The sequence below is a fragment of the Diaphorina citri genome, unplaced genomic scaffold (assembly GCF_000475195.1).
Source record: "Diaphorina citri unplaced genomic scaffold, Diaci psyllid genome assembly version 1.1 scaffold164, whole genome shotgun sequence".
NCBI classification, from domain to species: Eukaryota; Metazoa; Arthropoda; class Insecta; order Hemiptera; family Psyllidae; genus Diaphorina; species Diaphorina citri.
This window is the reverse complement of record NW_007377601.1, coordinates 20,829-36,421: the sequence shown is the minus strand read 5'-3', so window position 1 is coordinate 36,421 and position 15,593 is coordinate 20,829. Positions and strand designations below refer to the sequence as shown.

General features: G+C 38.3%; 1 protein-coding gene and 1 long non-coding RNA gene across 2 annotated transcripts; both read right to left on the bottom strand.

Moving 5' to 3' along the window:
* Positions 1-399: 399 nt before the first annotated feature.
* LOC113465809 lies at positions 400-2,036 on the bottom strand. Its single transcript, XR_003390410.1, has 2 exons — positions 1,219-2,036; positions 400-1,105 (listed from the first exon to the last, which is right to left on the bottom strand). It is a non-coding gene; the product is annotated as an uncharacterized LOC113465809 (long non-coding RNA).
* A 313-nt stretch (positions 2,037-2,349) lies between these two features.
* On the bottom strand, positions 2,350-10,364 carry LOC103505318. The gene is made up of 6 exons (XM_017442368.2): positions 10,344-10,364; positions 9,820-10,091; positions 7,976-8,144; positions 5,838-6,027; positions 4,928-5,127; positions 2,350-2,981 (listed from the first exon to the last, which is right to left on the bottom strand). Exons 1-6 carry the CDS (start codon positions 10,362-10,364, stop codon positions 2,835-2,837), a joined length of 999 nt encoding a protein of 332 aa, XP_017297857.1. The 3' UTR covers positions 2,350-2,834.
* Between the last annotated feature and the right edge of the window lie 5,229 nt (positions 10,365-15,593).

Sequence of the window (15,593 nt, the reverse complement as noted above, 5' to 3'; positions counted from 1 at the left end):
AACTGAAAATAACTGATATTCAACCGGAAAGGAGAAGATTTCCTATAACATGTTCAATAATAAACATGTGGAAATAATAAATTTTCAATGGACAGTTTGGACAATTTTTGTAAGTTATGTAGGAAGGTACGTATCAGAAATAAAATTTCCAAGTTATCACGCCTTAGAGAAAACGGAAGTCTTTTTAAACAGAAATTTAAAAAGTTCATCCAGTAGTTATTATTAGATCAGTTCCAGCTCGTAAATTATTGACAATCATTACAGGATTGTTTTTTTCCAAAGTACACTTCTTTTTACAAAAAAAAAAAAAAAAAAAAAAAAAAAAATTTTTTTTTTTTTTTTTAAAAAAAAACCTTTTTTTTAAAAAAAAAAAAAAAAAAAAAAAAAAAAAAAAAAAAAACCGGGAGAGAGAATCATCTACCTATAACTACACATAAAGAAGAATTAAAAGTAAAATTGCACAGGGAAAAGCTTTTTGCACAGATTATTATTATTTTTTTTTTACACAAAAGTATAATATGCAGATACCAAAAAGTTATTGAAAAGTGGTTATGTGGTTTAAAGGGAAAAATATTTTGAGTATTAATTTCGGTTATTATGTGAGAATTTCAATTAACATTTAGCTTTTTTCTATAATTTAAGAAAAACTAAGGTACCTATACATGATTCGAGTAAGTAATACAACAAGAGTAAGTAATAATAATAAGTAATTAAATGTAATGAAAAAGAATTCTAACACCGTTTTGTGCACTCTTAAATGATTTTTATTTTGATTATAAGTAGGTATTTTGTTTCAAAGTTTTCCAGACTGTCAGCAGTGGGGTGTCTATGAAGGATACCCCAATAGGTTGTTTCTTTTAACAAAACATAGTTTCGGTTTAATTTTTTGAAATAATTTGTCAGGCCCGTGCTGAGGAATCTAGAAAACCAGCCACATTCACATAAGACACACTCATGTAAATCACTAAAAGTTAAATTTATTACCTAATAAATTGGTAGATGAAAATTTGTACTAATGTAGGATTATTAATATTTTAGTAGAAGGTACATAAGTTGCCTTTAACTACTTTTTAATAGGTGTTCTCGGAAAAATACACAAAGAGACCTTCGTGTATTCCCATGGACATTTTCAACTTGTATTTTTAAGATAAAATGGCACAATGAAGAAGTCTTTTTTAAATGAAAGTAGGTATAAAATGTACCTATACACAAAGAGACCTTCGTGTATTCCCATGGACATTTTCAACTTGTATTTTTAAGATAAAATGGCACAATGAAGAAGTCTTTTTTAAATCAAAGTAGGTATAAAATGTACCTAACATGCCAAGAACAAAAATTATGTTTTGTTATAAAATGAAAATATAACGTACTTGGAATATTGAACCTTGCAGAACTACCTATTATGGTAAATGGAAGCAACTGAATTACCAGCAACTTTTGTACCAAATTCTCAAAAATAAAAGGAGAGTGGGGAAGATGATTTATTTATTTTTTACAAAAATAAATAAAAATAAATTCGACTTGACATTATGTTAGCATTATGTGCACAAATTTATGACTAAATAGAGATATACCTAGTTATGCTAAAGAGAATTATTAATTATTATACAATGATATTTCCATGTCGAGGTATCTACATATATATATTTACGTAGTATCAATTTAGTTGGTTTCTTTACAAAAATATGGGTTGATGTGGACCCAAAGCAACGTTCCCAGACCCTCATGTTATTACTACATTAGGTACCTTTATCGGTATAACAGGAGTTGTAGACTCAACGTGGAAAAATCAAATTATGAAAAACCAGACATAATAAATAAGTAGGTGGTACAGATTTCAATGAAAATAGTAAAATATTTTGATAAGTTCCTCATTTAAATAATTATGAGGATTCATTAAAACCACCTATGTATTTAGGTAAATGAAACATGAAATGTCAATTTATGTAACACCTATTTCTTTCATATTTTTTAATGATCCTATGATTAGATAGGTAGGAAGGTACCTATTATCATTATTCTGATCCAAAAGCCAAATTACACTAGGTAAATGAAACATGAAATGTCAATTTATGTAACACCTATTTCTTTCATATTTTTTAATGATCCTATGATTAGATAGGTAGGAAGGTACCTATTATCATTATTCTGATCCAAAAGCCAAATTACATACTCGTACATATAACCTTTAAAGCGTTATACGCTGAATGTTATACGTACGTATTATGATTATTGCTGGAAGGTAATTTACCAAGGTTCAAATTTCATTTTCTTAGAAAATGTAATCACTATACCTACATACCAGATAGGTACAGATAAAATGCACTTGGTGCAGTAGATTTTTTTTTGTTTAGTTAATGTCTGGTTTATGGTATTGTTGATAGCATGAAGTTGGTATTGTCCTAACTGTCTTGACTACATTGTCAGGAGAAGTACTTGCATCTAAAGAGTGCTGGCAAAACTTTAGAACTTTGACTCTAGTTTCAAATTACAAAATTCCAACAGAAGAATATTTAATTTTGAAGTCAGTAATGGATTATTTTGAATGTACAGACATGAAAGAAAAAAAAAAAACACCTAACCTGAATAAAAAGTATTTGAAATACTGTGGTTAATAAAGAATAAAAAAGAAAGAAAATGTATAAAACAATTGTGTGTACATTTATAATGGGTCATATTATGTACATAATACAAAGGTATGTACAAATTACAAGGTAAGGGACTCTTTGGAGTCAAGAAAAACAAATTTGAAAACAATCGAGTTACACCACGGCGGGGAAGGGGGAGAGGGGTGGCATGGCAAATAGAAATTTTATCACGGGAGGGGAAGGAGATCACTCAGGTTCCTGCTTGATGGCGGGGGCAGGGGTGGGGGCAGGTGGAGAAGAGGAGGTTATGACAGACACAGGGCTACTGCGTGGTGGAGGTGCCTGGGGAGGTTTACTATCCTCAGCATCCGCGGCAGAGGTGGGACTGCAGTTCTGAAATCACAAACAATCATGTGTTAGAACAATGAAAACGTAACAGGGTATAAATCTCAACATTTCGTTTTAAAATCTAACCATGATACCTGTTCAAAGATAAAACCCGATAAGTGTGTAACTTGTGAGTCTGTCAGCGACTTTGTTGTTGTTTGGCGTTTTATTTTTACAGGAAGTAGTTTTGAAACGATTAGGTAGGTACCACACTTACTGCAATGCTCGTGAATGGTGCCAAAGTTCAAGAGGGAGGAAGTGAGGCATGGGAGGGAGGGGGAGAGGAGAGAGGAAGGGAGGGGGAAGTAAATTGAAATTTATTATCCTCTCCTTTCCACTTTCTCCCAGACATTCAAAAGCTTTTAAGGATCCATTTTATGCAAATGTAACAGGAACAACATGTAAAACTCTTTTTCTCCTTGACACAAACGCTTTTAATGTGAATGATACCCTAAACTAATATTTATTCTCAAAGCAAGAAAACACAAAAGCTTCCTAATAGATTTCCTCCCTAGCCCCCGTATTCTGAGTCCTGATGAATTAGAAGTGAACATATTCGCTTTCACATAATGACAACTTTGAGAATGAGAAGTGATTTGATTTGTATTGCACATTGAAATGTCAACGTATCAGCTTATGTAATTGATGTTTTCGTTCAAATGGTTGTCTTTCAGGCGAATTGTTCGATGCTATTTCTTCTCTGATTCATTCAGAATAGCGTATTTTCTCAGTAGGGGGAGGGGAACTACTATTTTTACAATCATGGTTTTCTAATTTATTAAGAAGTATCGGCATGGAAGAATCGGCTTCCAATATTGGTATTGTAGATCGGATCGCGTTAGCGTTCACACTTACTCCCCATAATATGTCAAAATATATAATACCTGTTTAGACTGCGGGGGAAAAGGAACTTTTCAGTCCTATTCCGGCAGGACAAACAAGGTAAATCTAACCATGATACCTGTTCAAAGATAAAACCCGATAAGTGTGTAACTTGTGAGTCTGTCAGCGACTTTGTTGTTGTTTGGCGTTTTATTTTTACAGGAAGTAGTTTTGAAACGATTAGGTAGGTACCACACTTACTGCAATGCTCGTGAATGGTGCCAAAGTTCAAGAGGGAGGAAGTGAGGCATGGGAGGGAGGGGGAGAGGAGAGAGGAAGGGAGGGGGAAGTAAATTGAAATTTATTATCCTCTCCTTTCCACTTTCTCCCAGACATTCAAAAGCTTTTAAGGATCCATTTTATGCAAATGTAACAGGAACAACATGTAAAACTCTTTTTCTCCTTGACACAAACGCTTTTAATGTGAATGATACCCTAAACTAATATTTATTCTCAAAGCAAGAAAACACAAAAGCTTCCTAATAGATTTCCTCCCTAGCCCCCGTATTCTGAGTCCTGATGAATTAGAAGTGAACATATTCGCTTTCACATAATGACAACTTTGAGAACAAAGCAAGAAAACACAAAAGCTTCCTAATAGATTTCCTCCCTAGCCCCCGTATTCTGAGTCCTGATGAATTAGAAGTGAACATATTCCCTTTCACATAATGACAACTTTGAGAGTGAGAAGTGATTTGATTTGTATTGCACATTGAAATGTCAACGTATCAGCTTATGTAATTGATGTTTTCGTTCAAATGGTTGTCTTTCAGGCGAATTGTTCGATGCTATTTCTTCTCTGATTCATTCAGAATAGCGTATTTTCTCAGTAGGGGGAGGGGAACTACTATTTTTACAATCATGGTTTTCTAATTTATTAAGAAGTATCGGCATGGAAGAATCGGCTTCCAATATTGGTATTGTAGATCGGATCGCGTTAGCGTTCACACTTACTCCCCATAATATGTCAAAATATATAAGACCTGTTTAGACTGCGGGGGAAAAGGGACTTTTCAGTCCTATTCCGGCAGGACAAACAAGGTATATTCTATTCTATTCTATTCTATTACCTCCTCTTTTCGTCGCACGTCCAGCTGTCGCCTGAGCTCGCTGCACTCGGAGCGTAGTTTGGAGTTCTCACTCTCCATCTTGTCTATTCTGACCGCCAGTCGCTCCACCAGACGAATCACACGTTGTCGCGTCGTTTCCTTCGCGTCGCTGAGAGCGTCCAGGACCGCCGCTACCTGATCCACCACACAACTGGCGCCACCTGGAGGGAGAAGAAAGAAATGTTACTGAATGTTTTCGAAACCTATCAACTAAAAAAACATACATAAACAATCTACCAGCCTCTGGCTGGTTGCTAAATAAAAGCACAGAATTTCGATTAATCATATATTATGATCTCTCTCTTCATTTGGATTTTCTTTCTATTCAAGAAGATTTCTTGTCATCTTGTCACTTGCTAACTGAATAAATATGAATTTAATGTCCGGATATTACTAGAAGTTTTCAAATCCATTCAATTAAAAGTGGAAATTCAATTGTGTTAGACTGTGAAGCATTAATGCTTTACAGTCTTAATGCTTTCGTCCTGATGTGTGTTGTGACAACAAATGACGGGGATCGTTCCCCGATCTTATGATCTCTCTCTTCATTTGGATTTTCTTTCTATTCAAGAAGATTTCTTGTCATCTTGTCACTTGCTAACTGAATAAATATGAATTAATGTCCGAATATTACTAGAAGTTTTCTAACCCATTCAATTAAAAGTGGAAATTCAATTGTGTTAGAGTGTGAAGCATCGTGTGTTGTGACAAAAAATGATCGGGAAACGATCCCCGATTAACCCATTAGACACCTTTGAAAGGTGTCACATTGAGCTGCAAACTTCAACGCCTACACTAAATTTACCTGTGGACGACTACTTATAAGCACTTGGTTTGAGATAATACCTAACAATCTGCAACTTATACGTACCTGGTTTGAGACTAGTTTCGGAGGTGCTGTCGTCAGTATCCGACAGGTCACCTTCAGGATTGACAGGAACTAAGGTACTATCATCGGTATCTGATAGCTCGAGTTGGGGATTAGTGGACAGAGGAACTGAAGAGGCGGCACCGTGGCCCGATTTATTACTTGAGTAGTCTTTCAGCCTTTCATTCTTTTTCTGCAAAACGAAGAAGAAGACAAATTAGAGATTTCTGTTCCTCGTTGGTAAAATCCTAAATGAGAGCTAAAATGCAAAATTTTTGGAGAGGGAAAATTTGTTTCAATAGGGGCAAAAGTATCATCTTTGACGACATCATTTTGAGTGGCATTTCAAGATATGAATCAAGGGTTCCTAATTCCTATTGATGCAATAAAATTCAATTATTTTCGCTTAGCTCATTTAGGATTACTAGCACACAATATTAGATTTCAAATTGAACGTATGAGAAGGAAGCTATCGTCGTTACACACCACGGACTTTGCCAAATTTGTAGAAAATTTTTAGATTTCAAATTGAACGTATGAGAAGGAAGCTATCGTCGTTACACACCACGGACTTTGCCAAATTTGTAGAAAATTTTGAAAAGGAAAAGGAAGAGAACATGCCAGCGAAAAATAGAACAGACCGGGAACGAAAAGAAGAGGAGAGAATTGGAAAGACGGGGGAAAGGTAGTAACGCCCTGAGACTGATATAAAGAGTGAACATGGGAAAGGGAAAAAGGGAGAGGGGGAGAGAGAGAGGGAGGGAGAGAGAGAAAGCAGAGTTTGCTTCAAGCTGGAGCGTTGACGGGTAAACAAGATTTATAATGTCGACATGCAAAACTTTAATCAAAATTCCTTGGCGGTATTAAATTGAACGAATTTCCATCACGAAAAAAGATTTCCAACCGTGCGAATTTACTATCAAATACTGCAGACTCTAATATTATCTTCTTTAGATTGGGTAAAGGAGCTTTATAGTCTTGTCCCGGGAGTACAAACTAGATATCAGATTCCCTTTTTTGTATGTAGATACCTACATTGGGTGTACTAAATTGTGGGTCTCATCTTATGGTTATGGCATACCGTAGGGCACCGTTTTAAACCCATAAGCCCCTAATCTTCAAAGAACATTTCCCGGTTTATACCCTCTGTCCGAAGCTAAAGTTGTTCCCTTATCACTCCAAAAAGTCAACGCTTAAGCTCCGAAACTTGTCAAAAGATTCCCTCTGATATATGCTGATGACATCCCAAGCGTAATAAGAGCGAGGAGAAGAGATAATTAAAATCAAATGTCGGAACCTTAAGAAAAGCTTAAACTGGGAAAGTTCACTGTAAGAAATAAGGAAGGAGTGGCTGAGGGGAAGATTGCATACAGGGTCAAGCAGGGGCAGATAATGACGGAAATAAGGGTTACTGCATAAATACGTAGGTACGAGTATTGTTCGGGGAAGATTAAATAATAATAAACTCTTGAGGGGAAGATAACCACTAGGCGAGGTTACGCCGGAGGCGTTCTCTACCACCTAACCCTTAGAGCTCCATTATTATCTAGTCAAATTCTCATATAAATGAGGATAATATCCCATACCTCGGCTGGGATTAAACCAACGCCCTCCTGTTTATCAGGCGAGCGTCTTGATCACTACGCCACCTAGGTAAGATTCGAAAGATTGTCCGATTCAGCTTTTTGAGGTGGATTTTAGATTTCATTAAAAACCCGCCGTAAAACCCGTGGGTAGAGTCTTATTTTATTTCGGAGAACCGTTTTTCCTCGTTGTTGGGCATCTCTAGTCCTGCTATCTTTGAGGCAAAGGGACTTTTCAGTTTCATCCTAGCACCTAGCAGTATAAATGACATAAATGTTTTTGTTTTCAAATATCAAAGGAACTTGACCACTACGCCATTCTATCCTATCTTTTTTGCCTCTGTCTTTCTATTGTAATACAAAGCTTATGATGGTAACTAGTGTAACTACCTTATATCAATGTGATTTTTCAATTTATTTTTGCCTAAAGATACTCAATTTATTTTTGCCAAAAAATACTCAATTTCTTTTCGCCTAAAGATACCATCAAATGATAGAATATGTTCCATCAAATGGTATCTTTAGGCTGAGAAACCGAGAGCTCGCAAGTATACTTACCTCTCGTTTTATCGAGTGAGGTGGGGGATGGTCATGAGTCTTGTGTAGGGGAGGGGCAAGCGCCACATTGGGTTGAAAGCTCGTTTCGAACTGTTCAGACTGGGAATGGGGCACTACCCTCTCCGGGTGAAGGAGAATGGGGGGCTCATGACTGAGATAGCTTGGAACACTGCAATGAGAACAAACAAGACCCAAGGGTTAGAAGTTAGAATTGAACTATGTTAAAAACCCAAGTAGGATGCCGGTCACTCGCCCTCAGACAGTCGAGTCGGAAGGCGTGTAGGTGGAAAAGGTTCCACCCCAGTCTGAGCGTGAGTGGCCGCCATTAAACTAAGGTTAGGGTTATAGCTGCTGAAGTGATACTCTAAAGTTGCTAAACACAAATTTGAGTAGGATCACTAGGCACATATCATAATCATTATGCCATGCAGTAAAATACATCATCTTGGAAACAACAAATACGTTAATACCTAAAACCCTAATCTAATACTCCCTTGACCTAAACCCAAACATAATTCCAATTGAGAAGTCAACATCAATACTGTATGTGCCAGCAGTACTGAAAGCTTTATGCAGATCAATAAAACACAAATGAAACCCACACAACACTACTGAAAGCTCTTTGCAAATCAATAAAACACAATTGAAACCCACGTCTAGATGAGCAGCAGCCCATGCTGCAGCAGGAAGTAGACAGCGTGTCACCATAGGGGAGCACCCTGTAATATTTCCCTAATAAAATTACACGAAATGATTTCGTTATTATTTTGGCGAAACAACTTGGGAAGGGATTCAATCTGAGGAGAACACAATTGAAACCCACGTCTAGATGAGCAGCAGCCCATGCTGCAGCAGGAAGTAGACAGCGTGTCACCATAGGGGAGCACCCTGTATTATTTCCCTAATAAAATTACACGAAATGATTTCGTAGTTATTATTTTGGCGAAACAACTTGGGAAGGGATTCAATCTGAGGAGGAGGTCGAGGAGGAAAGAGATGAAGAAGGGATAATTAAATAAAAATTTTAAAATCAGAAAGATGAATAAAGGAGAGGGAAAGTAGTGGCTTACTATAGAGAGCAATAGAAGGGGAAGGAACCACATGACTTTAGAAATTCAATAAGTTTCTATTACTGGTTAAGCGAACGGTAGAATACCTACACTCTGAAAACATCCGATCAAGCTTAGAATCTCAGGCTTTTGGTCGGGTTAGGCTAAAGGCTATGCTAGGATATGAAAAGAGAGAAATAAAATCGATCCGAGCATAGCCTAACCCCGTGCATAACCACTAGTTCAAAGATAGACTTCTCCTTCTCTGTGAGTTAGGGCTCATCTTACCTGTCTTTGTGGGTATCACACTAGGTAAGATGTTCGATTATTCTACCGATATTTAATTAATATCTCATAATGGTCAAACAAACCAAAGGAAGCTATTTTGAGTGTGATCGCTTAAAGAAAAAGGTAAGTGAACTTGTGAGCTAATCTTGGACTTTCCTTCCCCACTATAAATTTGAGTAAGCACTCGTTTTTTATAGCCTGAGAAGAAAAAAGCTCGAGGCATTTAATATTCAATTAGGCAAATTGAAGTGAACGCCCAAAGTGAACCCCACCCGGGTAGGAGGAAAAAGAGGAGGAGGAGGAGGAGGAGAATTGACAGGGACACACTAGGTTTGCACTCCGGAGAGTGCTCTCAGCCGGGGTGCACTCAGCGACCAGAGGCGGCATTACCAGTGTAAAAAGCTTATTGAAATATGGAAATTGATTGCTAAGGAGGCACTTAGTAATGCTATGACATCCACAAAAGTTGTGAAAAATTTACCACAAAGAATTTGAGATTCATCTTACCTGTCTTTGAGAGACTTGGGCAGGTGTTTGTCGGTGGGGAGGGGGGGCAAGGAAGGCCAGGCCCGGAATGGCAAGGCCTGTGAGAGGCTGGCCCAGGTATCGTAATGCCAGCTGTAGTAGTGGTGCAGGGCCGTGTCGTAGGGCAGACGGGCCAGGAATGGGGGGGAGCCGTCGTCCAGTTTGGCCTTCTTAGAGAGGACCACATCATCTGGTGATAGCTTCTCTTCTTCCTTACTCCGCACACTCTTACATTTCTCCAGGAGATCCGAAAGCTGGAACAGAAAGAAATAAGAGATCAGATTAGGAATCTTGTTATTATTAAACAGTTCAATCGAACTTTGAGGTAGGTATAGGGGTTTAACGTCACTTTTAACAACTTGGGTCTTCTAGTGATGAATGCCTCGAGCTTTTTTCTTCTCAGGCTATAAAAAACGAGTGCTTACTCAAATTTATAGTGGGGAAGGAAAGTCCAAGATTAGCTCACTCACAAGTTCACTTACCTTTTTCTATCAATTTAACCTCACCCAGCCTGAGTGGAGCCGCATTTTTATCTTGTAAAGAATGTAAAGGATGGTGAACCTATTGGTGTAAATGGCACATCCACTAAACAGTTTATCTGAGGATCTTTCTCTTACCTACTCTTAACTGTACAGAACCTTGTTCCCATAATATTATACTCATGGGATAGGCAATCCAGAGTCCTGATACTCCTCATCTCCCCAAACACTAGGAATTTTTTAATACCGAGGCCTCCATAAAGTGTAGAGCTTTAGGGTGACAGTCTTTCGCCTAACAATGTACGTGTAATTATGTATATTGTACGACGGGTAGAAGTATGTGTGTTTTTCCTAACAAGCGCGTTTGTATAGTAAATAATAAGAGTACGTGGCACTTTCATTAATAATACATTTCTTAAAGTTGAATGAGACGGAACCCTCAAAGGTACTATCCCGATCCGATGAGAGTAGACCTCTATTTGAATGGTTGGGAACGGAAAAAGCCCGGTCAAGTCATTTGAAAGGGAATTAATTTGTTCAAAGTTGGCGGTTTAATAATCCTTGTTACCTACAAGTACCATGTCTTATTGCCTTATCCAACTGCAACTTATGTATATTGTACGACGGGTAGAAGTATGTGTGTTTTTCCTAACAAGCGCGTTTGTATAGTAAATAATAAGAGTACGTGGCACTTTCATTAATAATACATTTCTTAAAGTTGAATGAGACGGAACCCTCAAAGGTACTATCCCGATCCGATGAGAGTAGACCTCTATTGGAATGGTTGGGAACGGAAAAAGCTTACAACTTCATTAGGAATTGAACCAGCAACCTCCATATCCAAAGTCCACCGCTATAACCACAGAGGTTGGTTGAAAGTTGAAGTCTACATCCATTTAATCACCACCATCATCATCCTACACATTAGAGTCATGGTACCACCAACTGCCAACTAGCTAGGGCGATTAAATCATTTGTAAATCCGCTGGAGACATTTATATGGACAATAAATAATAAAGGTAAATATCGGCAAAATAATGTAGAGTTTATTTTCATCTGGTAAGCAAATTATGATCTGCTCCAACTGCCAACTAGCTAGGGCGATTAAATCATTTGTAAATCCGCTGGAGACATTTATATGGACAATAAATAATAAAGGTAAATATCGTTAAAATAATGTTAGAGTTTATTTTCATCTGGTAAGCAAATTATGATCTGCCATACCCATCCCAAGCATTTTGATTTGGAAATCTGAAAGTCCCACCGGAAAAGGGATTTTTCACTCGTACCTCAATAATATACCTACATTGAATTCTTCCTATGATATAATGTAGCTATGTATGTATGTACATTTCCATACACGTGCTGATGTAGGTACCTACACGCGCTTGTGTTTTCCCAACCCTCTGGGAGGTGAGGGATTTGTGCGAATCTTCAATTATTTGTATTGAATAGATCAACAGGTGGGCACTCAAATTCCTAATCCACCCACCGAGTTAGCGCTGGGGTAGTATTTCGACCGCCACACTCTACCGTCTTCACCCAACTACGAAAAAAAATTACAAATTGTCATTTTGTATTTTCGAAGGAAAGCCTACGCCATACTCCGTAGTTTGCTTCGAGTAGGAGAAGAGAATATAATGAAATCCTCTTGAAACGCGCTGCTTGGCGGAGGAAAATGTCAAGTGAGTTCCGACCTCATGCAGAGAAGAGAAATGACTTGTTTACAGCGTATAACTTTCCATCGCCCCTAGGGGGGGATGGAACAGCCCCGCGAGCCCTGATGAGGGGGGCAGACCATGAGGAAAGAAGAAGGAGGAGGAAGAAGAGAAACAGAGAAGAGGTGAAGATGAAGGCAAATTAGATGTTGCCCTGAGAATTGCAATACTGGAACGTGGGTCTGAGTATATCAATGTAAATACAACTGCAACAACTAGCTAGGGCGATTAAATCATTTGTAAATCCGCTGGAGACATTTATATGGACAATAAATAATAAAGGTAAATATCAGCAAAATAATGTAGAGTTTATTTTCATCTGGCAAGCAAATTATGATCTGCCATACCCATCCCAAGCATTTTGATTTGGAAATCTGAAAGTCCCACTGGAAAAGGGATTTTTCACTCGTACCTCAATAATATACATTGAATTCTTCCTATGATATAATGTAGCTATGTATGTATGTACATTTCCATACACGTGCTGATGTAGGTACCTACACGCGCTTGTGTTTTCCCAACCCTCTGGGAGGTGAGGGATTTGTGCGAATCTTCAATTATTTGTATTGAATAGATCAACAGGTGGGCACTCAAATTCCTAATCCACCCACCGAGTTAGCGCTGGGGTAGTATTTCGACCGCCACACTCTACCGTCTTCACCCAACTACGAAAAAAAATTACAAATTGTCATTTTGTATTTTCGAAGGAAAGCCTACGCCATACTCCGTAGTTTGCTTCGAGTAGGAGAAGAGAATATAATGAAATCCTCTTGAAACGCGCTGCTTGGCGGAGGAAAATGTCAAGTGAGTTCCGACCTCATGCAGAGAAGAGAAATGACTTGTTTACAGCGTATAACTTTCCATCGCCCCTAGGGGGGGATGGAACAGCCCCGCGAGCCCTGATGAGGGGGGCAGACCATGAGGAAAGAAGAAGGACGAGGAAGAAGAGAAACAGAGAAGAGGTAAAGATGAAGGCAAATTAGATGTTGCCCTGAGAATTGCAATACAGAAAAGTGGGTCTGAGTATTTCAAAGTAAATATATGTAGGCCTGAGTAATCTGAGTACAGCAATGTAATTGTCATGTTTATGCGTACATTATTTTCTCCTACGGCACCCTTTTAAACCCATAAGCCCCTAATCTTCAAAGAACATTTCCCGGTTTATACCCTCTGTCCGAAGCTAAAGTTGTTCCCTTATCACTCCAAAAAGTCAACGCTTAAGCTCCGAAACTTGTCAAAAGATTCCCTCTGATATATGCTGATGACATCCCAAGCGTAATAAGAGCGAGGAGAAGAGATAATTAAAATCAAATGTCGTATTTTCTCCGTCAAATCTCGTTATGTGTACACAAGATGAAGAGAAGTACAAGAAGTGTCGTGGCAGATTATTAAAATTCCCTGAAAATTTTCACATTGAATATCTCGTACATTAATGCACGTACATGAGACATGAATGTTTCTTGCGTTCCAAGAGACACATAAAGTAGAAATTAATTTAAATGTAATTCTGCGCACTGTCTTGAAAACCTCTTAAATACAAACAGAGTAAGCGATGATAGAAACATATTATTAGGAGAATATAATATTAGGAGGATCCGAAACAGCTAAAATGATGCGTGCCACGAATGCTGGTTACAGATATCTACTAGTCGCTCCTCGATTAATTCACTATCCTAAATTTTACAACTTCATTAGGAATTGAACCAGCAACCTCCATATCCAAAGTCCACCGCTATAACCACAGAGGTTGGTTGAAAGTTGAAGTCTACCATCATCCTACACATTAGAGTCATGGTACCTATGATCATGGCAATATTTTTTCCCCCCTGCCGTCTTAACAGAACACACCTGTGGCTTTGTCTACTGGAAGGGGTGATATCGAACTTATCGAGTTCTTTTGCAGTTCAACATTTTTTTTCATACGCTTCGCCACTGTTGTTCCAGTCAAATGTCGGAACCTTAAGAAAAGCTTAAACTGGGAAAGTTCACTGTAAGAAATAAGGAAGGAGTGGCTGAGGGGAAGATTGCATACAGGGTCAAGCAGGGGCAGATAATGACGGAAATAAGGGTTACTGCATAAATACGTAGGTACGAGTATTGTTCGGGGAAGATTAAATAATAATAAACTCTTGAGGGGAAGATAACCACTAGGCGAGGTTACGCCGGAGGCGTTCTCTACCACCTAACCCTTAGAGCTCCATTATTATCTAGTCAAATTCTCATATAAATGAGGATAATATCCCATACCTCGGCTGGGATTAAACCAACGCCCTCCTGTTTATCAGGCGAGCGTCTTGATCACTACGCCACCTAGGTAAGATTCGAAAGATTGTCCGATTCAGCTTTTTGAGGTCGATTTTAGATTTCATTAAAAACCCGCCGTAAAACCCGTGGGTAGAGTCTTATTTTATTTCGGAGAACCGTTTTTTCTCGTTGTTGGGCATCTCTAGTCCTGCTATCTTTGAGGCAAAGGGACTTTTATTTCCATCACGAAAAAAGATTTCCAACCGTGCGAATTTACTATCAAATACTGCAGACTCTAATATTATCTTCTTTAGATTGGGTAAAGCAGCTTTATAGTCTTATCCCGGGAGTACAAACTAGGTATCAGATTCCCTTTTATGTATGTAGATACCTACATTGGGTGTAGGTACTAAATTGCAGGTCTCATCTTATGGTTATGGCATACCGTACGGCACCCATACTCATGGGATAGGCAATCCAGAGTCCTGATACTCCTCATCTCCCCAAACACTAGGAATTTTTTAATACCGAGGCCTCCATAAAGTGTAGAGCTTTAGGGTGACAGTCTTTCGCCTAACAATGTACGTGTAATTATGTATATCCAGACTCATTGATGGTGTATTTCACCAATGACGTAATGAGAGATTTCCACTACTTTTTGGATTATTAAAAACTCCTTTTTGGATCATTAAAAATTCTGCCATTAGTGAAATCTCTCATTAAATCATTGGCAAACTCAGTGAATGAATTTATATCAAAGGAACTTGACCACTACGCCATTCTATCCTATCTTTTTTGCCTCTGTCTTTCTATTGTAATACAAAGCTTATGATGGTAACCTTATATCAATGTGATTTTTTCATGGTACCAAAGAATACCTCTGCTATTGTGTCTATCAACGAAAGTCATACGGAAGTGGGAAGTCATGTTACATTGGATTGAGCTTGGTGGGACAATAGTCTCATGAATAAAACATGAGGAAGAATGCTTCAACAGAAAACCTATTAAAAGCGAAAAAAGATAATGCTGAAAACAATGTAAACACTCTAGAACGCTAGACTCCCGGCAGGAAAAGTATATGCGATGGCAAATGAAGACGCTTTCCATGAGTTTTTAGACAAGGAGGAGGGGGAGAGAGAGACAATGAAACCATGGGAAGAGATGGAAAGGGGAAAATAGGGTGAGAACAAGAGAGGAGAGGGAGAGAGAGAGAGAGGAGGGAGGGGGGAGAGAGAGAGATTCCAAGAGGTTTTAGATGAGGTAGGGGGTGGGGGAAGAGACAATGAAAGTATAGAAAGAGATGAAAAGAGGAAAA

Excerpts from the sequence above, each read along its gene's own strand:
- LOC103505318 (XM_017442368.2), bottom strand. The coding sequence starts at position 10,364 with ATGCGGCTCCACTCAGGCTGG. Across the intron at positions 10,092-10,343 it reads TGCGGCTCCACTCAGGCTGG|CTTTCGGATCTCCTGGAGAA; the intron begins GTGAGGTTAAAT and ends TTTCTGTTCCAG. Across the intron at positions 5,128-5,837 it reads CGAAACTAGTCTCAAACCAG|GTGGCGCCAGTTGTGTGGTG; the intron begins GTACGTATAAGT and ends TTCTCCCTCCAG.